Genomic DNA, 24,094 nt, shown 5'->3' with positions numbered 1-24,094 from the left:
TAACTACAGTTACTATGTATTATTTGCCATGTGTTGTATGTGTCTGACTTATTGCTGATAATTGTGGTAACAGGTAAGAAGAAAATACGATGGGACCCAGTTAGGAGGCGCTTCATTCAGTCCTGTCCCATCATAAGGATCCCTAACAGGTTTTTGAGAGGTGGGTGATAACTAGCAAGAGATCTGTGCTTCGTATGGGTTAAAGGGAACTTTGAATGAATTTTCTAAACTCAAAACTCTGGTTTTAAAAAATTGTCTAAACAGCTAAAATTGGATGAAAGAAAATCTAGAATTTAATTTTAAACCTGTGTTTCATAGTGACCACTGTTGGAATTGTAATTATAAGTTTTAGGAAGTTAGAATCACTTAATGTGTATTAGGTCATAGAAATAAATCATCTCATTGATGTCAGTATTATTCCACTGTAAACATATTAAAAAGAACTTTGAATAATTTATAAAATATGGGGTATGGGAAATCATTTTCTAAATATGATTTTAAGAAAGAAATAAAATTTATCTGACTATAAAACTAAAAACCTCTTATGTCAGAAACCATAAATAAAAAGATAAAAGGGGGAAGTATGTGTAACAAATGGTTAATATCATGAATATATAAAGAGCTCTTATAAATCAATAGTTTAAAAGCAAATACCCACTAGAAAAATAGGTAAAAGAACATGAATAATCAATTTGTAAAAAAGAAAGCTCAATAAATATGAACAAATGTTTATTTTCACTATTGTTATAAACATAATTAAAATAATAAGGTTATCTTTTTACCTATTAGATTGGCAAAGACTAAAAATAAGAATACTCAGTGTTGCAAGGGTATGGGGAAATGAAGCTCATATATTGAAGGAAGTGTAAATTTGACACAGCCTTTCTGGATTTAATTTGGCAATATGTATCAAAAGCCTTGAAAACGTTCACATCCTTTGACCTAGTAATTCTTACTTTTAGAAATGTTTCATTCTTTCTATTTTTTACTACTTCTAGTAAAACATACTCCCTACTGAAAAAAGAAAATCTCAGAAGAGGGTTGAAAACTCTGGTTCATACTGTTTTTCTAGATATAATAAATTGTCAGACAAGCGTTTTTAATGTTATAGTTTAGACCTTATTATTTATAAGCCAGTGTATCTAATTTTTTTTTTTTTTTTTTTTTTTTGCGGTACGCGGGCCTCTCACTGTTGTGGCCTCTCCCGCTGCGGAGCACAGGCTCCGGATGCGCAGGCTCAGGGGCCATGGCTCACAGGCCCAGCCGCTCCACGGAATGTGGGATCCTCCCGGACCGGGGCACGAACCCATGTCCCCTGCATCGGCAGGCGGACTCTCAACCACTGCGCCACCAGGGAAGGCCCCCAGTGTGTCTAATTTTGACTGAAGAGATTATTTTTAAAAAAACAAAAAGACTAGAAAAAAGACCTGCAGCAGCTAAAGATGTTTCTATATCTAGTGCCTAACCTATTTTTAGTGGCCAAGGTCCAGATCATGAAAAAAAAAATCTAGCCTAAATGGGTCAAGATAACATACTTAGGGTGCTATGCTACCTTTTATTTTATTTTATTTTATCATTTGGCCGTGCCGTGTGGCTTATGGGATCTTAGTTCCCTGACCAGGGATTGAACCCGGGCCATGGAAGTGAAGAGACCAAGTACTAACCACTGGACCACCAGGGAATTCCTGCTATGCTACCTTTTAGCATAAATAATTTTATTGATAGAAACTAATAGGTAATTTTAGTGTTATGTGACAAAAAAAACCATTGTGCACACGTAGCCAAGCAGTACATCTAATTTGTAAAATTTTTCTTTTTTCTATTTAAAAATTAGAATACTAATTTTTTGATTTACAATGAGAAGGCTGACTTGGGGGCTGACTAAATTTAAGTATAATTAAGAAATTGTTTAATTAGGATGTAAAATTCAATATAATATCAGTTTTGTACAAATATAAACATAAAAAACAAAGGAAATAGTGAAATAACATTATATCTGGATGGTGGGATTTTGTTTTCTTTATATTCTCTGTTTTTCAATATTTTAATCATGGAAAAAAGAGATTAGCACAGGTAAGTTTCATATCTTTGGTTATTTTCGTAAGCCCTAAATTGCCTCAAAAAATTTCTGAGGAAGATGGTCTCTGACAGTGCTGAGAAGAGTGAGGCGGGAGTAACCTCAGCATTAGCAACAGCAAGATCACCGGTGACCACTTCTAAATCAGTGGCCTTGTCTTAGTCCTCACCTTCTTTGACCTGTTTGTAGTGTTTGATCTGTTGACCACCTGTACCTTCTTAACGTTTTCTCTTCTTTTGGGTTATACTTTGCTGTACAATCTGAGATGTTTTCTTCCTGCCTCTTTGATTGTTTATTCTGTTTCCTTTACTGGCTTCTTTCTTCCTACTCACTAGAGATGGGCATTGCTCCAACGTTCTGTCCTCTCCATTATCTCCTTTGGTTATCTCATCAGATTTCACAGACTTAACTAACCTCGTTCGTTCGTTTGTTCATGCTTTCATTCTTTCAGTATTTTTTGATTGCCTCCTGTGTAACAGGCTTTGTGCTAGTTCAATCATCTAGATTATAGAGAATCAAGTAAAGAAACAATTACAGAATAATTTGAGTGTAATTCTTTGTGATAAGTGTCCTGATGAGTTAGTGTGGTATGGGAGCACACAGAAGAGGTATCTGACTCAGCATGTGGGAAGGACAGGGGAAGATAAGTAGCCATCAGGATGACTTTTCAGAAGAGATGTATTGAGTAGTCTGAGTATGTGTTAACAGGGGAAGGCTGGAACATCTCAAACAAGGACCAAAACAAGGACCAAACAGCTTAAATAAAGGCAGTTAGGCAAAACGGAGCACGGTCTTTCAGAGAACTGTAGGAAGTTTGGCAGAGTGGGAAAGAGTGTGGAAAGAAGAAGCTGGAGAGGGCCCATATCAAGTGGAGCACAACCCAAGGGGAGTTTTCAGGATCAGTTTATTTAATTAATGAAGAGATTTAATTGGAAGACCAGTTAGGGTTATTAGAGTTATCAAGGTGAGAAATGATAAGAGGCTGCAACTAAGGTAGTTATATTTAGTAGGAATAGAGAGTAGGTAATTGATTTGAAATATAAGGAAGTGGAATTAGATGAGACTTGATGACCAATTCAAGAGGAGGAGGGAAAAGTCAAGAAAGCTTCCAGCTTTCTGTGTGGACCATTTTCTCTTTACCAGGTATTATATAGATGGATGGAAGAGTAGATTGAGGGAAAAGATGATAAATTCAGTTTAATCTCCCTAAGCCAATAATAGCATATCCTTGAACACTCAGTCTATGAGTTATTTCTAGAGAAACCTCCTTGGAAGGCTTGTCTCTTTGTTTTGATTGCACCCTCTGTGTATCTGCCTGTATCATAACACTTACCACACTGAATTATAGTCATTTGTTTACTTGTTCCTGCCTGCCATAGACTGTACGCTCTGTAAGGGCAGGGACAGTGGGAGAGTGCCTTTCATTTCTTTATCTCCAGTTTGTAGCTCAGTGCATGTAGTAGGTATATCATATGTATTTGAGTTGAACTGAATTATTTGTAAGGCTGCTGTCAGGGAATAGGATGGGACTAAAATTTTAGTACATTCTCAACTTCTCTCTGGTGGTGGTGACAGTAAACTAATAAGTTGCTGAGAATACGAAAATGCTACTTAGTGTTTCCTTAGATTTTTAAAACAACTTATCTATACTTTTGAAATTGCCACTTTTTCAAGCCTCTCGTTCTGGGACTCCTACTACACATTATCTCTTTTGATTCTGATTAAACAGTTTCATAGGGCTCATTTTCTGTCGCTAGATTCCTTCACTAGATCCTGCATATTCTCTAAAAGATGTTGCTACCCATTATAAGTGGTGTGAAAACAGTATCAGTGTAGTGAAAACAGTGTGTTTTCATTACAAAATGATAGACCGATTACACCCATTTACCCTCCCATACTTCTCACTTATAACTGAAAATGACAAAGCAGACCTACAAAAAAGAATGAATCATAACTATATTGAAAAACAGAAAAGGGAGGCTTTGAAGCCAGATTACCTATGTCTGAATCCAGGCTCTGCCATTTACCAACTGTGTGACTTTAGACAAGTTGCTTATTCTTTTTTTTTTTTTTTGCCTCAGTTTCCTCATCTGTAAAATTAGGATGATGATAATAGTATCAACCTCCTAAGTTTGTTGTGAGTATCAAGAGAGGTAATATGTGCAAAGCACTTAGAAGAGTTTTTACGTTTAGCCGATGTTTTTTTTTTCCATAATTGAAAACTTTTATTTATCAGAAACAAAGTCAGCCTAACAAGCCAAATTAATTCCCTTAACTCTAGCTTGTCAACTAGCTAAAGACCAGGATAACAAATATTTATACTGACAGTCTGTGTAGCCAACGTTGACTTAATGTTAGCTGCTGTCATTCTTGCTATTGTTATAAAATACCAGCAAATTTGAGGAATTTCAGGGTGACAGAAAGCAGTTGGAATTCTAGTGATTGAGAACCAGAACAGAATAAAATGCAACCCCAAATAGGTACTCCTGCTGCACGCTGGAAATCAGATAATTTCCTAAAGAGCTCCTTTCCTGAAACTCAAGCCTAGAATCAGCAAGTGTAGGAGGAGGGAGCAGGTAGGGGTAAGATGGCACATCAGGGCAGGTGATTAAGGGACTGCCTTCAGAACTGTTATTTCTCCTACTTCTCTCCCTCCCTCCCTGGCAATGGCATTAGTTCTAAGATAAAGCTCTAAGAACAGTTCTTCAAGCAAAGTAGGGGATTTGTTTAGGGGAGGGTTGAACAGGCAGTGCTTTCATGGACTGGGATTGGAAAGTGTGCGCACAAAGCAGAGCTTTAGGTAATGGACCTCCACAATAGATTGGATGAGGAGGGTGGAATAGGGGGAGGAGAAGAAAGCAAACTCCACCAAGGACTGATGTACATTAAATGACCATACTAGCAAAATGCAGCCTTCCTTATTTTAGAAAAACTGCTTTTTCTCCACTTCTAAAGAGAAACCTGTCTGTGAGTGTACCACTTACCTGAAGACACCCATAATCAAACACATCTCCCATTTGGAGGTTTGGAGACAGAGTAATACAACCGTGGAGGAAATTCATTATCTCTTAGAATACTAATCAATGTAGTCCTTCACTTATTAATATGAATCAGTGATCAAGGCTTACCAGACATTTTAGGGAAACTAAACTTGTTCTGATCACAGCAGGTTTCCCCAGAGTCAAGAGAGAATTGGGTCCACAAATAAAAAGACAACTGCCATGCAAAAAAAAGGAATGGTTAAGGAATTAGTTCCATATTGAAACTTGCTGAAATAAAGATGCAGTTGGAGGATTAAATAATACACAGGCTTAAGACCAATTTTTACAAAAGTAAAGTAGAGGAAATTTACAGACCATAAAGCAAGAGGACAAAAAGAGAAAGTACATGAGGAAAATTATACTTTGAGGGTAGATCTAAGTGATCCAGTATCCATTTTATAGTGTTACATAAGGAAAGACAGTGGAAGAGAGGAAATAAAGAAATAAAGAATATTTCCCTATGCTGAAGAAAGACTCTCGAGTTTTCAAGTATAAAGGGCCCACCAAGGAACAAGCTAGAAAAATGTAAAAGCAAAAAGCATCTATCTGTACATTACTGAACTACTTATGATTCCAGAGTTAGAAAACAGGCTACATAGAAAGACTCAAGACTGAGATTTCTCACCTGCAACATAGTTTGCTAGAAGATAAGTGCCTTCAGTGTTCTGAGGGAAAATTATTTTGAACACAGAACTGTACCCAGCCTCACTAATATTTAAATGTTTAAATGGAGGTCAAAATAAATAAGAACTCTGAAAGTTTATGAACACACCCTTTTTGAGAAAATTACTTGAAGTGGTGTTCCCAGTAAAATGAAAAACAAATCCAAGAAAGAGGAAGGTTTGGGCATAAGAAGCAGTAGTGTATAAAAAAAGCAGAAAAACTTAGAGTTGTGTCTAAATACAGGGACTGTGAAGCCTGGTATAATTGATAAGAAAAGTTTTCTAAATATATAGAAGAATAATGTAAATCTAGTATATGTGTATGTATGTGTATGTATATATATAACATTCTGTAACTAACATTTCAGATGATTTAAACAAACTGGGGATAGGAAGAAAGTAAAACTCTGCTAAAGATCTTATAATTTTTCATTTTAGAATTTCTAGGTGTAATATATGCTTATTAAAATTCAAATAATATGGAAATATATAGGGTGAAAAATGAATGTCCTTATCTCAAGCATATATAACAAATTTGTATAAATCAATAAGAAAAAGACATCTCAGTACAAGAATGTATAAAAGGCTTGAGCAGCCACTTCCCAAAAGGATCAATCCAGTTGGCCAACAAACATGAGAATGTGCTCAACCTCACTAGTAATGGGATAGATGCATGTTAAAACCACAGTGAGCTAGGTCTACAAACTCACAGGAATTGCTAAATTAAAAAGAATGATGATACTAATACTAAATATTTTGTAACCAGTTTGGCCTTTATCTGGCAAAGGTAAAGATTTCCATACATTATGACTCAGAAATTCCATTTCTACATTTATAGCCAACAAATATGGGCCCCTGTACACCTGAAAACATGTACAAAAATGTTTATAGCAGCATTAAGAGCCACCGATTTGAACAACCCAAATGTCCATTCACGCAACATAGACTGGATAAATTGTGGTATATATTCATACAAAGAAATACTATTTGGCAATGGAAATGAACAGACTACCTCTAACCCCAGCAATGTGGATGAATCTCAGAAACATGATTTTGAATGAAAGATCCCATAAAGGAAACATACTATATCATTCTATACAAACACACTTCAAAACTAGGCCCAAATAAACAATATTGTTTAGGGATGCATACTTAGGTATAATAAAGCTATTAAAAGAAAGCAGGTTTTATGATTGCCATAAAAATGAGGAAATAGGTTTCCTCTGGAAGTGAAGGAGGTGGGATGGAGAGGGTTGTGATCAAAAGGGGCAGGTAAGAGGGCATCTGTGTGCTGGCAGTATTTTATTTTTTGACCTGGATGATGACGACATGTTACTTTACTGATAATTTGTTAAACTATACGTTTATAATTATGTTCCTATACATGTGTTGTATTTCACAATGAAAGAGGTTAAATTAAAAAAGCAAGGTCCCATTTTGCATCTTTACTCCTCACCTTATTCCCCTTTCCAGAAGCAACCACTGTTAATAGCCAAAGTTCTTTCCAGACGTGGTTTACTCTGTTGTTAGAGAAATACCAATTTATGGGTTTTTTAAAAATATTAGGGGTAATACTATGTAGATCTCCCTAGGGAAAAAGGAAAGGAAAAAAGAAAGCTTGATTATTTCAGTAAAACTAGAAAAGTGGGAAAATGAAATCATAAGAAAGAATGGTTAAAAAATATATATATATATGATGGCAGGGATAAATCTAAATAAAAATAGAAATTAAGATCAAATTGGGTCTATCTGTGGAATGTATTTAGTACTTTAAAAGGTTAAAAGAAACAGTTTGATTTTTCCGTTATCAAAAGCATTTAATAAAATTTGATACTCAGTGTGTTCATTTTATTAAAATGCATCAAGCTATACTCATGATATATGTACTTTTCTATACATACATTTTAATAAAGACTTTAGTTTAAACCATTCCTGGTTAAGAAAAAAATTTGCATCCAGGAATGAAAGAAATTTTATTTTACTGATAGACTATCTACAAGAAACCAATAGCAAATATCATATATAATAGTGAAACATTACCAGTATCATCATTAAAAATGTAAAAAACAAGACAAAAATGCCCATTATCATCTCCACTATTCAACCTTGTTCTGGAGGTTTCAGCCAATACAATGAAGAAAAAATTAAAAGGTACATATATTGGAAAGAAAGAGCTGAAAGTTGTCTTTAATAACAGGATGATATGATTGTCTGATGTAAAATTCAAGATAATTAACTAATGATAACTAATATTAGAGTTTAGAAAATTGGCTGGATAAAATTTAAACTTGCAAAGATAAATTACTTTCCTGTATATTAACAACAAGAAATTAAAAAATAAAAGATATCTATTCACAATTATATAGAAAATTATGAGGTATTTAGGAATAAAAAACAAGAAGAAAACAATGAAACTATACTGATGATATCAAAAAGATGAGGATAAATGGCTAGAGACTATATTTCTTCATGGGTCATCTCAAGTAAAATCCTCAAGGGACTTGCTTAAAATTTAGTTTTAAATTTTAGTCTGACATAATTTCAGACTTACAGAGAAGTTACAAGAATGGTAAAAAAATGGTCCTGTATTCACCCAGGTCCCCCAGATGTTAACATTTGATCACATTTACTTTATCCTGCTCCCTCTCTCTCTCCTCTCCTCTTCCCTTTCTCCCCTCGCTATCTGTAATACATATGCATATACATATTGTTTTTCTGTTTGAACCACTTGAGATTAAGCTGCAGACACTATGCTCCTTTACCCCTAAATATTTTGGTGTTTGTTCCTGGAAAACAGATATTCTCTTATGTAACTGCAGAGCAAGTACCAAAATTGGGAAATTAACACTATTAACACTATAAATAATGGATTAAATTAACATTATCATCAGATTTACAGACCTCATTTCAGATTTTGCCAATTATTCCAATAATGTCCTTTATAGTAAAATAAAGTCCCAGAATCATGTGTTGCATTCAGTTCTCATGTATCTTTAGCCTTAATATTTTTGAACAGTAGGGACTTAGTCGGAAGTAATGCTGTGTTCATTTCACTGCACATGATGTTGATTTGTCCCTTTACTGGTGATGTTAACTTTGATCACCTGGATAAGATGGTGTCTGTCCAAGGGGCCTCTTACAGATTTTAACAAACTGATTCTAAAACCTAATGCAAGAGTAAATGGGGGAAAATAGCTAAGAAGTTTTTGTAAAAGAGTAACAAAGGGGAATTTGTCCTACTAGATGTTGATAGATACTTCAGAGCTTTCGTAATTAAAACGGTGTGGTAATGGTACAGGAATCAATAAATAAACAGTGGGACTGAACAGAGCCCAGAAGCCCAGGCTGATATGTAGTGACAGCTGTCTCCAGTATGCTTTGCTCAGCGCTTGAAACTAACTCATGGTAACACCAAAGTCTGTCAAAGCAAGTTTCTTTTACTGCTGCCAACTTAGACTTAAGATTACTCTGCCTTAAGAAGCCAGATCTTTATATATGAATCTCATACAGTGTATGGAGTCTCTGTGGTAGGAGATGCTTACATAACCAAGAATATTGTGTGCTGCTGTGGGTGGATGGCCTTTGCCTAAGCAGCTTGGACTCTGGGAGTAGTAAAACGGTCTACGTACCAGTCAGGGATAGGAACCAGCTGGCCCAGTCTTCCCCGGCTTTCCTGTCCAGGCTTCCAGGTGTACAATAAAAGACCTGTCTTCTCAGGTAGAGGTAATGCTGGACTTTATATTTGGAAAGAAGGGACCAGTTAAGTTAAACTGAATTTATCATTTAGGCTGTATGATATATATAACTAGTTAATACTTTTAGCAATAAAGGTTTTAATTTTTTTTTACAGTGGCCTTATCACAAATGTTTGATAGCACATCTAGAGGTGGCTACATCTTGTGATAGGCTTATTAAGCAAAAATGTTATATGCTACTTTATTTGCAAGCTTTTGCATTTAAGATTGTGTGATGTGTCTTGATTGTGTGCATTCTTAAAGAGCAATAGATTTTGTGTCCAAGGTGATTAGACCTGGATATTGGGATTTTATTAATTCTACTCTAGAACATGTCAATTTAGTACACGATAAAGATGGCATTTCAGTTCAGTGTAGAAGGGATGACTTTCCATAAGGGGTTTAGGGACAATAGCCTATCCATTTTGCAGGAAATATTAGAGCCCTACCTCATAAAATACACAAAAATATGTTCTGAATGTATTCAGGTTCTGAATATTAAAAATCAAAACTAAAAAATTGTTAGAAATAAATAAGAATAGCAATTTTATAATGATGCAGAGCTAAATGAGATGTAAAGCAAATGAGCCTTTTGTTGTTGTTGCAAAGGAGCCTTAAAAGAAAAGATTGAGAGATTCAATTACACAAAAACTTCCATATAGTAAAAGGTACCATAAACAAAATTAAAAGCCCAATAGCAGGCTGGAAGAAAGAAATAGAATAAATAAATAATTTCTACAAATCTGTGAGAAGACAACACAATAGATAGGAAGGTGGACAGGGGATATGATCAGGCAATTCCCCAAAGAAGAAATACAAATGGGCCAATAAACATGTGAGCTAGTAAAAATCAGGGAAATACAAAGTAACCTGACACCCATCAGATTGGCACAAACTAAAAAGGTTGAAGAGGGCATAAAGGAATAGGCACTACCATACACTGTTGCTGGGGGTATAAACTGTTGCAGTCTTTTTGGAAAGCAATATGGCTCTATAACAATATTATATCTGTAAGAATTTTTTTTGGGGGGGCTGCGTTGGGTCTTCATTGCTGTGCGTGAGCTTTCTCTAGTTGCGGTGAGCGGGGGCTACTCTTCCTTGTGGTGCACAGGTTTCTTATCGCGGTGGCTTCTCTTGTTGTGGAGCACGAGCTCTAGGTGCGCGGGCTCAGTAGTTGCAGCACGTGGGCCCTAGAGCGCAGGCTTAGTCGTTGTGGTGCACGGGCTTAGTTGCTCCACGGCATTTGGGATCTTCCTGGACCAGGGATCGAACCCTTGTCCCCTGCATTGGCAGGCAGATTCTTAACCATTGCGCCACCGGGGAAGTCCCCTATCTGTGTCAATTTTAAGTGTATATTCCTTTGACCCCAGAAATTCTGTTTCCAGAAATTTTTAGACATTTGCATATAAATCTACATAAAGAAAGCTTTGTTACAAAATTATTTGTAACGGTAATAACATTGGCGCAACCTCATCATTGCCTTATCTCTGACAGCTTCTTTCTTCCTTTGGGCTGCAAACTAAAGCCCATGTCCCTGGTTACAGTAAACTCTGGCTTACTCCCTGGGGTAAAGAGCAAGTGTGCTCATCATTGCCACATGAGAGCACACTGAAGCAAAAAGATGGCTCAGTTACCACAGGTCCATACTCCCTCAGCTGCATGTTCCCTTCTGGGTATTGAGTTCACCTCTGCATACGGGTTCAGTTTTTGTTTTGTTTTGTTTGCGGTACACGGGCCTCTCACTGTTGTGGCCTCTCCCGTTGCGGAGCACAGGCTCCGGACGCGCAGGCTCAGCGGCCGTGGCTCATGGGCCTAGCCGCTCCGCGGCATGTGGGATCTTCCCGGACTGGGGCACGAACCCGTGTCCCCTGCATCGGCAGGTGGACTCTCAACCACTGCACCACCAGGGAAGCCCACAGGTTCAGTTTTAATTTTTGACTTCTGCATTTTCTAATTGGAGTTCCTCAATCAGGTAACCTAATTCTGTGGCTGATTTTATTAGTAGCAAGTACTTTTTAGGAAAGTGGGGTTTGCACATGGAGAATTTGGGACAAGATTCAGAGAACTACTTTAAGAATCTAAAACCCAGTTAAGTTTTGGTCAAGGTTGAGGAGCCTATGCTATATTCTTTATAATGAAAATTAATGTGTAGTCTCCGTGACATTAACCCTGATAAATCCCCAGGATTTATTCAAAATAAAATATGGCTTTCTAATATGTTAGTCACTCTTGGACTATAAATATGTACAAAGAAATCTTTAGTTACTGACTAAAGAGAAAGAATAGTTACCTCTTTACTCCTAGCTATAAGACTTCTTGACAGGATGTTTAATATTTATCATACGTTGATCAGATGCTCTTTACCCAGCAGTTTAATTTGCATAGATAATGGCATTATTTACAGAAGCCAGCAATTGAGCTAGACAGGCACTTTTGATAGACATATTATGTGAGCCACAAAAGTTTAAATTTTCTAGTAGCCACATGAAAAAAGTAAAAAATAGGTGACAATCTTAATTTTTATTTGACTCAAGAGATCAAAAATGTCATTTCAACCTATATTCAGTTATAAAAATCAGTAACTTTACATTTATTTTTGGATACTAAGTGTTTGAAATCCAGGGGGTATTTTACATTTAAAGCATAGCTCAGTTTGAACCAGCCTTAGTTCAGATGCTCAGGAGTCATATGTGGCTAGTGGCCACTGTGTTGGACAGCGCAGAACTAGACTGTAAGCTGCAGAGGACAGAAAGAGTAATGGTCTTACCATTGTATCCTCAGCAACTAGTACAGTACCTGGTATGTAGAGGCGTCCAGTAATATTTTTGGCTTAATGAATGAATGAATGAGTGGGTAAATATAAAATCATCTTTCATTGACTCCTCAACCTTTAATCCATGTTAGTTACATTTGTCTCAAAAATAGTTGGCAGTAAACTTAGAATGGAATGTCTTCTCCGTTGTACAGTCGTTTCGAGAAAATCCTGGAATATACTGTATGTCTTTTCATATTTGCCCAAAAGCAGTTTCAAAAAGTATCTTTTGGCTCCAGGTAATAAAGCAAATGACATTATAGAGATTCTTAGAGTTCCTGTCTGTTGACCATAGCAACTCTGTTTTTTTTCTTAAAATTTGTCTTGCTAATTCTTAGAAACATTTGTGTTTTGAGAAGACCATTGCATAATCCAACCCCTGTCCCCAAAATTGTATCTCTCTTAAGCACAATATCAAAGTCCACTGAGAGCTCTACACTGTTTTGATCATCCCTGTTACTGTTAACTTTGAACTGAAGTTAGTATCAGTGAAACTTCTAGTTTCTGTTATATATCTCTGTTTTAGGTGTTGTGGGTGATACAGGCTAATTGGTATACATGATTTTTGCCCTTTAGAAACTTAGAATTATTTGGAGAAGAAAAATAAATATTAACTAAATGAGTAGAGAAAAGTTAAATTTGTAAATTTGTTCAGTGTTTTCTGTGTGCCTTAGGTTTGGTAATAGAAAGGTGAATGCAAATAATTCCTCTTCCCTCAAATAGCTTATAGCCTCCTGGGAAGATACATATATTATTAACCAATAAACATTTTAACATAATAGCAAGTATAATAAATCTGTAAAGTACAGGAATAATAATCCATTCATACAAATGAAGAAGCTGAGACTCAGTGAGGGTCAGTGACTTGCTCAAGGAAGCAGTTAGAAAGAACCTGGATTCAAATCTAGATATTTGTAGAAGTTATTGCTCTTTCTTCCACACCACGTTTTCTGTGTTTCAAGATTTTTAGAAAGAGAAATAGAGTTCACTTGAGGTAAATCACAGCTTGTGAGTAAATTTCCTAAGTGATTATAGTTTGCCTAAAATTATATTTATTATGTATTTACATAGTTATGGTATAATCGTCTTATTAATTGTCCATGTCTGTCTTATTATTTGAGTGGTATGGTACTGAATTGTAAGGGCTGTAGGTTTTTTCTTTTTTTGGCCGCACTGCGCGGCTTACAGGATCTCAGTTTCCCGACCAGGGATTGAACCCAGGCCACAGCAGTTAAAGCCCAGAGTCCTAACCACTAGGCCACCAGGGATCTTCCAGGCATTGAAGGCTAGGTAGACCAGGCCAAGAGCTAAGGGAAGGACTCGGCTTTCTAAGCAGAGAGACAGACGTAAACAGGCAGGAGTGTGAGGGATCAGGATCAGGAAAGGCTCTGAATTGCTGTTTGAAGACTTCAAGCTTGAGCAGTAAGGAGCCATCAAAGATTCTCAGGACCAACAGGTTGGAATTAAGTGATTGGGTGATTCGTGGTTTGTTCGTTTGGTTTTTAGTTTTTCTAGCTCTGTGCAATTTCTTTTCAGTTCTTGTTTAAAAGCATACCGTAGGAAGTGGGATTTTGATTTAAAATATAAATATGTGAGGCCTATATTAGGCTGGTAATAAATGTTTATATAACAAATGTTTATTAGGTGTCCAGCATTGTCATAAATATTAATATTATACTAGTATCTATTCCTAATATATGAAAGTAGATAAATCTGTAGGATAACAGATGACCATAGTAGCTTATCCCATCCAGTGTGTATTTAAGCATCTTTGGTTCTGTAGCTATATAAGGGTTTGTGTAGACTGGTGTAAAAATTGTAAGGATAATAGAAGTAATAAAAATTCCGGGGTTTTTTACTCTAAAATAATCTTGAAGTAACTTTTAGTAAACTAGTTGACATAATTTAAACTTCAGAAAGCTTACAAATACAAATTGTAGAAATAGCTTTTTTTTTTCTTTTCTTTTGGCTGTGCAGCTTGTGGGATCTTTAGTTCCCTGACCAGGGATTGAACCCGGGGCCCCAGCATTGGAAGCACCGAGTCCTAACCACTGGACCACCAGGAAATTCCCTGAAATAGCTTTTCTCAGTAAAGTTCTTAATAGGATGAAAGATGCTCTTTGAGATAAATACAGGGATATTCTTTGTTAACTACCATAATGTCTGGAGTGGTATTTAAATTCCAGACATTGCTATAACTCTTTGAAAGCCAGTTTTCTTTTTAAGTGTATAATTATATATTGTGGAAAAATCACAGGTTTTATGTATGTGTATTTTTATTTATACATGACTCATTCACATTTGTGATTATATTTATGTAGTTCTCTAATATTTTCAGTTTAATTTCGTTGGCCTGTGTTTTCTTCTCCTCTAAGAAAATAGAAAATCTGTCCTTCTTTTCTTGAAAACTCCAAGTTACCAGCCATTTTCTCAAGTTTATGATGCTATTTTGCCTCCCTTGGGAAAAATCTTTTTACAGTTATCAAAATCTGAAAATAGTCCTATGAAATAGAAATGGAGACTAGCTCCTTAAAATCCTAAGTAGTATGTGTGAATGTATAAAATAACCTAAGTAAATAAAAAGTACATCCACATTATAAATTTTCCCTGATTTCCTTTTAAAGATAAAACGTTTGTTGCCAAATTTTGTTTGTGCTTTTAATGTGCTGGGTCATCTGTGGAAAGCTGTCCTCTTCTCTCCTAGGCCACAGACCTCCACCAGCACGAAGCGGACATCGTTGTGTGGCAGATAATACCAATCTGTATGTGTTTGGAGGTTATAACCCAGATTATGATGAATCAGGAGGGCCAGATAATGAAGACTATCCTCTCTTCAGGGAGCTTTGGAGGTATCATTTTGCTACAGGAGTATGGCACCAGATGGGCACAGATGGCTACATGCCCCGAGAGTTGGCATCTATGTCACGTGAGTGCCAGCAGTTCTGAACTTTTGACTTTATGAACTGTCTGAGAGGTCTGGCTCAGTGTCACATGTTTTCCTTGTTAATAATGTTTAATAATACTAAATCATAATAGTAATATAATTAAACCCTGTTAATGGATAGACTCTTACTGTGATAATACTATGTCAATACCATAGCATGGTGATTCAGAATCAATTGTGAGCTGGATAGTCCTGAGTTTGAACTTAGCTGTATGTCATTTACTTGACAGATGATTTTTAGCTTCTAGTTCCTTACCTATAAAATGGAATTAATAATATCTCAGAGGGTTCAACATAAAGTATCATATATATGCTAGGCAAAATGTAGTAGAAGATCAACAAATGGGGTTTGCAGCTCTTGAGCAAAGTACTTCACATGTGGTATCTGTTTAATCCTCACAACATCTCTATGATGCCAACACTGGAATTATCGCCATTGTACAGATGAGGAAACTGAGGCTTTAGAGAGGCCCGAAGGGCAGTGGCTGTGAGTGCAGGCTCTGGAGCCAGACTGCCTGGGATTGAACCCTAGCTTGGCAAGGTTCTTTTTAGGAAACCTTCAACAAATTATTTAAACCTCTCACCACTTCTATTTTATCATCTATAAAAATGGAAAAGATAATAATAGTTCCTACCTCATAGGGTTGTTGGGAAGATTAATTTAGAGAGATTAAATAACTTTCCTGAGGTCACACGAGACTTTAAACCCAGCTCTCACGGGCACCAGAGCTCATGCTGTTGACTCTTACACTACATCAATTGAATAATTGGTTTAAAAAAAAAAGTCACTGAAATAATACAGTAGCAGTATTTTCAGAATATTTGCCATCAGAGAGAGAAAAAGTATATACAAGTGTGTGTGATGACAGGAGCAGAAAGTTACTAGCAGGATATTCGTGTTCTTTTTATCTGGTGGAGGATTAAGATGACAGAAACTATAATTTAAAATGTAGAGATCATTCCCCTGGCAAAAACCGAATGATCCTTTTATCCCTTCATCCTGAGTCCCACTGGGTCTTTGCTAAGGCAGTGATGATCCTTCATTTTCTTTTGCTTTACTGTGTACTTGAACTGTGTTGCGCAGCAGTGGTGGACTGTAGTTCATATCATTCTGTATTGTTATCTACAGTGTTTCATGCATTTCACAATACATGTCACATATCAAACAGTGAGCTATGTGAAATAGTGTGAATTAGACCTTTTTCTGTAAAACTTTGTAGTAGTTATAGGTCAGTGGTTTGAGCTATCTTCTGAAAGTATTAAAGCGGACATTTTTGAGTTTCTCAGATTTTCTGGGTTAATGTGGGAACACATTGCAGGTAGCCAGTACAAAAATGAAATTTGTGCTTCTCCTTTCCCAGTTGTGCTGCATGGAAACAACCTGTTGGTGTTTGGAGGAACAGGCATCCCATTTGGTGAGAGCAACGGCAATGACGTCCATGTCTGTAACGTGAAGTATAAGAGATGGGCTTTACTCAGCTGTCGGGGGAAGAAACCCAGTCGTATATATGGACAGGTACCAATCTATAGCCAGTCATTGTGGATGTATTTGTTCAGATTTTCTAGTTCCAGGAACAATGTCAGAATATTTATATTGCCACCAATTTTTGTTAATGGAGAATAAATTCATTGTGGTTACTATTTGATATTTCAGTTCTGATGTGAAATTGTAGTTTGTAAATCTGGTTGCTTGCATTCTTCTTTCCTTTTTTTCCCCTTACTCTTTGTTTCTGATTAAGATCAATGATCTAGACCTGTATGGAGATTTCTATAAATGTCAGGACCTCACCCACCCCCAATGAGAGATTTGGCTGTTTATGGCCCAGGTCCTATCGCCTTTAGAGCGTTATGATGCTTTGAAGAGCTTTCTAACCTAAGTAATAGGGTAGATGATCCCTATCTACTGAGTCCCACTGGGTCTTTGCTAAGGCAGTGATGTTAAGAGACTTTTATACAGATCTGAGCTAAAACACAGATTATATAGAAATTAGTTTCCAGTTAGGTTCTAGTGCTTCAAACCTTAGGTTTGAAAATTTGTATCTAAAAAGGTAGGAAAAACTCACCATACTTCAGGGACCCTTTGAGAGTAATGGGCTAAGCTTAAAACAACCAAAGCTGTGGCTTCTTTCTCAACTAGCACTGGCTGGCACTGGTACTGATACATAGCTTCTGAACTATGTGTGAGGCACATACTGGATGACCGTATCCCACCACAGGAGGCATTTAATAAACTCTAATAAATTACCATAACAATAGCAAAACTTACACTGAGAAGAGTCTGGTGGAAAATGTCAAGTTTGGGGGACTGCCACCTCTAGACTTCTTACTTAAGGGATTCTGGTGCCTTATTTTCATACTTGCTCCTTCTCCTTAAGGGCATTTTTCTTCAGACTGCTTAGAAAGTGAAGCAGCTTTCAGTGGAAATGCTCATGTCCATGATCTATAAATTCTTTGGTTGGCTAGGACCCCTAAGGATCATCTGACGCCCTTTGCCTATCTGGATAGAACTTTCTTTCCAGTTGAGCAAAGTTAACTTTTCTAAAAATAATCTCTGTTTCTCTAAAATCTTTAGTCCTTTTTAAGGGTCTGATTTTTAGAAAGTTAAAAAATACAAGAAAATTTCATAAAACCTGATTTGGGGATATCTAATAAGGTTACATTCTTCAATCAAGTGTTAACGAGGAAGTCTCGTTCACCTTTCCTCATTATCCAGGCCATGGCTATCATCAATGGCTCCCTTTATGTCTTTGGAGGGACAACTGGCTATATTTACAGCACAGACCTGCACAAATTAGATCTCAATACCAGAGAGTGGACACAACTGAAACCAAACAACCTATCCTGTGATCTACCAGAAGAGAGGTGAGATTCTAGGATTAAAGCATATTTATTCTTTCTTGCTAAGATTTTACTTTTTTTTCAGAATATTGGCAGTATGGTTTGAAGAAGACCCTTTGGCCTGGTTAAAATAGCTAACTGGCTGTTAGATCCCAGTTCAGCATTAAAGAAGGATCTTCTGGTGAGGGAATGATATCTCCCTCTGAATTAAAGAATTTTTTTCCTGTTATTTCCTCTTGTACTTCAGTTTTCCTGCATTAGGAAAATAGTGAAACCAATGGTAACAATTGTAACTAAATTTCATATTACAGGCAAAATAATTACATTCTAGTTACTTTTTGATTTCCCTTCTTAACTTGCATATTAGGATTCTTTGGCTCATTTGCTTACAACCGTATCCCCAGTAAGAACACAGTGCCTTGCCCATAGTGGTACTCAGTGAGTGTTGGTTGGGTGGATGGAAGAAAGGAAGGGAAGGTCATTTATTTTAAGTGCTCTGTTAAACACTCAAACATCACATGATTCTCTTTAGTTGCCTTCTAGTAGCAGTCGTAGATCTTTCACTTTTTTTTTTTCCTAATAGCAGTTGCCTCTTCTTAGAATTAAACTCACTGGAAAACTTAAAGAGGTTTTTTTGCCCTCTAGATTAAAAGCGAAGACAGTAAATAATTTTTTATTCACTGTTTAGACTATTATGTCTTTGTTGCCTTTAAAAAAACGACATATGGGTGCCAAGGAAGACTTATTTCTATTGTAGTATCTTAGTGGGCTGATTATTGCAGAACTACCATGAGAGGACTTGGAAGCTGGCTTCGTATGGGGAGCAATTTTGATGTAATTTATTTTATCAGCACCAGGGCCTCCAGGGAAAGGAGGAAATAGATTGTTTTCAAAGCATTTTCACATGGTTGCCTTCTTTGAATCATCTTATGGACATATTATAACTTGTTTCAGCTTTTAGCTAGACTGCTTGGATAAAAGTTCTGGTAGGTGTTTCATATTATATTCACAGTTTTATGTAGCATAATTTTTCTGATATTTTTATATCTGTTAAATAAGTGTCTTAATTTGAAAGCCCACAGTCTAAGCTTTCTAATTAAATGTAGGCAGATCACTTTTTAAAACTGTAATAATTTCCCCCCTTATACAAAGTTATCACAAAAACATGATAGAAAATCTAGAAAATACCAATAAGCAAAATGAAGAAAATAAAAAGCAAAATCTAAACTCAGGGATAACCAGGGTTAACATTTTGCATGTATCCTTATAGTCATTTTCTGTGCATATTTGTATATCTATAAATTCTTAGTAGGATTATAGCCTATCTGCTCTTATATAACTGATTTTTTTTTTTCAGTTAATGACATGAAAAGAAGTTCTCAGTATATTAACCATCCTCTGTTCCTACATTCTTATTGGTTGCATGCTAATCCATTTTTTATATATTGTATAATTTATTTAACCAGTTCACTATTATTAAACATTTGGGTTATTTCCAATAATTTATTATTATAAATAATGATGCAATAAAAAGTCTTGCAGCCAAATCTTAGGTAGATCATTTTTCCCGTAATTATAAATGTATTTTATTGTATATTTTCAGATACAGACATGAAATTGCACATGATGGGCAGAGGATTTACATCTTGGGAGGTGGTACTTCTTGGACAGCTTATTCCTTAAACAAGGTATATTAAAAAAGAGAGAGAGAGGAAGAAGGCTAGAGAGAGGCATGTGTTACACTAAGCATAATAAGTAACAATTCTGTTACTGTAGATATTGTAATTTTCAAGCAGTTTCTTCATCAACACCTATTTTGTGTTAGATGCTCTTTATAAGGTTGAACTCTGTGCCCCTGATATGCTTTCCAGTTGACAGTTGCATAATCACACACTGAAAATACTTTATTAGAATTATCTCTTTATGCTAGATGAGAAAAGACATTAAAAGAAAGATAATAGTTGGTTAAATGGAGCAACTAATTAGATTTGGAACCAGGATTCTCAGAATGTCACATCCCTGTCATTGTCAGTGCTGTGTATCTAAAAAGAACAGGCATGTTTAGGACTGCACATCACTACCTTTAGAAAGCTGCATTCTGAAGGGCTTTTATTCATCTGTCTCTGTGGCATTTCTAAATCCATATGTCCCAGGGGAAATCTGTAGGCCTCAGAGCTCCTGATTGGGAACCTTAATGGTCTTTTTCAAGTTTTGTCAAAACTGCAGTTCCGTGTTTTCTTACCAACACTTGCTTTCTTCTGTTATAAAAATGATACATGTTCATTGTAGAAAATGTGCAAGTTGCAGAATTCCAACTTTTTTCTTCATTCTTTTCTATGATTTAAAAATAATAAAATTATGTATGTGCTTAATTTTCAATTGCTTCATTTAATGTTTTGCCTTATATTAGAATTAGGAAAGATCAGAGAATAGCAAAGGAAAAGAAGGCTTTTCAACCAAGAATATGTTTGTACAGGCTGTTATGAAAAATCCAGTTTTCAGGCTAGCTAAAATTTTTTGTGTATCCTCTTTTTTTCTTTTCTCTCCAAGATTCATGCATATAACCTTGAAACGAATGCATGGGAGGAAATTGCAACAAAACCCCATGAAAAAATAGGTAAATTTAAAATATTGATTCATTTATCTTTAATAAATGTATTTTATAGTTTTACTTGTTCTGAAAGAGAAAAAGTAATTTTATTGCATTATATGAGAAGAAAAATATCTGTTAAATTGGTATTAGAAATTACTTGTGGGACTTCTCTGGCGATCCAGTGGTTAAGACTCCAAGCTTCCACTGCAGGGCACACAGGTTCGATCCCTGATCTGGGAACTAGGACCCCGCATGTTGTGCGGCGTGGCCAAGAAAAAAAGAAAAGAAATTACTTGTATTCCTTAGTCCAATTATTATTCTTCCTCAGCAACTGAGCAGAGAATTTTATTTTTTTTATTTCATTTTTTAAAAATTTATTTATTTATTTATTTTTGGCTGCATTGGGTCTTCATTGCTGGGCACAGGCTTTCTCTAGTTGCAGCGAGCGGGGGCTACTCTTCGTTGCGGTGTGCGGGCTTCTCATTGCAGTGGCTTCTCTTGTTGCGGAGCACAGGCTCTAGGCACGTGGGCTCAGTAGTTGTGGCTCACGGGTTCTAGAGCGCAGGCTCAGTAGTTGTGGCGCACAGGCTTAGTTGCTCCTCGGCATGTGGGATCTTCCCGGACCAGGGCTTGAACCTGTGTCCCCTGCATTGGCAGGCAGATTCTTAACCACTGTACCGCCAGTGAAGCCCATGAGCACAGACTTTTAATGGGGATTGGTGAATTCTGTGGAAGAGGGGAAATCTGGGAAGGATAAAAGTAGGCCCTTAAATCAAGATCTACCTGTCTCTTTGTGGGTAAAAGGGCTTGGGAAAGCCACTAGTAACCCCTGCCCACTGCCACCTCACTTTGTTTTCCTGACACCTTAACATTATATCATTATGATGAAACTTATGATGGCTTTATTCTAGTGTGAAATAAGGCAGGATTGGAAGGACTAGTCAATGTTTGCTTTAATGCAAAACAAAGGGATTGTTTTAAGCAAGTTATTCATAGTATGTCTTTTGCTGTGTCGGATCACCATTACTCCCAGTCTTTCTGTGAATAATGGAATTTCTGTATTTATGTGTTTGGCAGGTTTTCCTGCAGCCCGAAGGTGTCACAGTTGTGTTCAGATAAAAAATGGTAAGGATTTTAAATAACAGGCTGGTTCCATTTTTGTAATTGTACCTACTGAGATTATTTTATTTCTTAATGATAACTCTTTAAAAGAGGCATAACTTTGGGGAGAGTCTATTTCCTTTAGTTTAGACTTAAAGGGAAATCCATAAAGTTCTGCGTCTCTCAGCAATTTTCATAAAGTAAACGAATGTATTGTTTGGGTTCCCTCAGTTATCACAGAACTCAAAAATAAGTGATAAATAAGCTTTTACTCTACCACCTAATCGTTCAGCACCCCACCTCAACAGATGTCTCTGGTTTTGGTGGGTAACACTAATAATCCTGACATACAGTAGAAACCTTGGTAGACATTGTATTAAAATTGTAATAGCTCCTTCAGAGTGTTATTTCATAAAGTTTATTCTCTTCTCTATCTGATACCAGATAGAACTCTTAGCTCATTCTTTGGCCATATTACAACACAAGCATTGTATGGCTTCAGAAAGCAGCTGCAGCTACTTTATCTGAGTGTGATAAATGACTCCTCTTTGGACAACCATCCTGTCTTTTAATTTACAGCTTATTTTATAGTTGGATATACCACCTTAAATTTTTGGAGGGGAGGAAGGTGTGTGTAAATGAGTTTGATAGCCCGTATCCTTTCAGCAGCTTAGTTCAGATTTTACTAGGATTATGCTGCCATCTCTAGTACAGAGGCGCTTTTTATTATGCTTCTGCTCTTTGGACAAGATTTATAGATAGTGGCGTTGTTCAGCTTTGCCTCTCTTAAGAACGGATCCATACTTTTTTAAAATCCTAGCCAGAAAAGTTTCCAGTGTATTTTATAGTTTAATTGTATTGACTTAAACTTGATCTAGATTTGAGTTAACACATGTATTCATTTGGTTCTTTGAGTCCAGGCACCATACAAATGGAATTCAGCTATAGTTGTGGGCATTTAGCTTGAAGGTTCACATAGCCTTTGTTACTTGTTGTCTACTTAGTTATAACTAACTGACTTTATAAAAACAAAAAGAACAACAAGAACAATAATAAAAAAAAACCCTTTGATTTTGGGAAGGTTTTGTTCCTGACATAAATAACTGGTACAGGTCAAATGGGACTTCAAACTGTCCTCTTTGGGCTGAAGAAAGCTTGGAAAAACCTCTTTTGTGCCCCCAAACTGAACACTGCAGGTTAATTGTCTAAGTAGAGAATGTTTGTCTCTATGGGCAGAAAAATGTCCTTTTAAGGATGTTATTTAAAAGAAGAGTTTGCAGCCTGGTGGCCTGCAGATGTGTTCTCTTTGGCTCATGTGTGTATTACAGTTTTTGAATTAGTGGCCAATACTTAAAAATCAAAATGTTTCACTTTTCAAAAAATCTGGATTTCCAGCGTCTTTTAAAAAATTGGAAGATCTGGCAGTTGCTGACCCTAAGTCCTGCATGGCATCGATGAGCTGGAGCTGCATCGCCATCTTCCTCGTTAGAGCATGTGCACTCCTGTTTGTTCCCTGGACCTATTTGTTTATTTTCCCTGAACCTTCTTGCTCATTCACTTCCTATGCCTGGCACCTGTAGTTGAGAACCTAGACATGAAGCTTCCTCAGAGGCTTGCATTCTTAGCCCTAGCAAAGATCCCAACATAGTGTCCGAACTTTAGTGAGGGACAGGACAGCAGCATGAGCGGCCCGCCAGCTGGAGTCCTGTATGGTATGGGGACTGAACTGGTCCCGTGTCATCTAGCCGTGAGAGCTACGACAGGACATGCTGTCACCGTGGCCCTTTTCCTTTGTGTGATTTTGGCTTTCTCTTTTCCTGATAGATGTGTTTATTTGCGGGGGCTATAATGGAGAAGTGATCCTGGGAGACATCTGGAAGCTGAATCTGCAGACTTTTCAGTGGGTAAAGCTCCCAGCTACCATGCCAGAGCCAGTGTATTTTCACTGTGCAGCTGTTACACCAGTAAGCCTTCGTTTTCGTATCTCTTTTATGTAGTTGCAGATGATAAGGAGCTACTTTTAGACATAGAGCAAGAAAAGAAGATTCTGATATTAGCAAAGCTTGGATTAAGAATGTGTTTTTAAGACATTTCTTCCAAAGCTAGCTCTTCCCCTGAGAAAAGGGGAGAAAAACCATCATAATACAAGCTTAAAAGAGCAACATAAATGTAAAAGCAATGCTACATGTGGCATTCAGGCCCTGACAGTGACATCAAAGGTGTTTCCTGGGAGGGCAGAACAGTTTTACCCCCAAGATGCCATGTTATTGAAGATTCTACTACTTTCTTGAA

The 24,094-nt window shown here is 36.7% G+C and overlaps 1 protein-coding gene across 3 annotated transcripts in view; it reads left to right on the top strand.

The window, feature by feature from the left end:
- The window catches only part of KLHDC10 (kelch domain containing 10), a 54,935-nt gene that overhangs the window by 28,004 nt on the left and 2,837 nt on the right, over nucleotides 1-24,094 (top strand). For 2 of the 3 annotated variants that reach the window (XM_022581182.3, XM_022581192.3), the window contains exons 2-8: nucleotides 15,031-15,252; nucleotides 16,632-16,786; nucleotides 17,984-18,132; nucleotides 19,712-19,796; nucleotides 20,659-20,725; nucleotides 21,779-21,826; nucleotides 23,627-23,766. In XM_022581182.3, the coding sequence (XP_022436890.1) occupies nucleotides 15,031-15,252; nucleotides 16,632-16,786; nucleotides 17,984-18,132; nucleotides 19,712-19,796; nucleotides 20,659-20,725; nucleotides 21,779-21,826; nucleotides 23,627-23,766 (866 nt within the window). Of the gene's footprint in view, nucleotides 1-73; nucleotides 161-15,030; nucleotides 15,253-16,631; nucleotides 16,787-17,983; nucleotides 18,133-19,711; nucleotides 19,797-20,658; nucleotides 20,726-21,778; nucleotides 21,827-23,626; nucleotides 23,767-24,094 lie in introns of all 3 variants that reach the window. The other variant, XM_022581171.3, reaches the window with a different exon arrangement.

Source organism: Delphinapterus leucas, chromosome 9 (genome assembly GCF_059928025.1).
Source record: "Delphinapterus leucas isolate spDelLeu-1000000601 "Yukka" chromosome 9, BTC_Dleu_Yukka2, whole genome shotgun sequence".
Lineage (NCBI taxonomy): Eukaryota > Metazoa > Chordata > Mammalia > Artiodactyla > Monodontidae > Delphinapterus > Delphinapterus leucas.
Note: the sequence above shows the minus strand (reverse complement) of the source record. Positions and strands in the feature narration are given on the sequence as shown.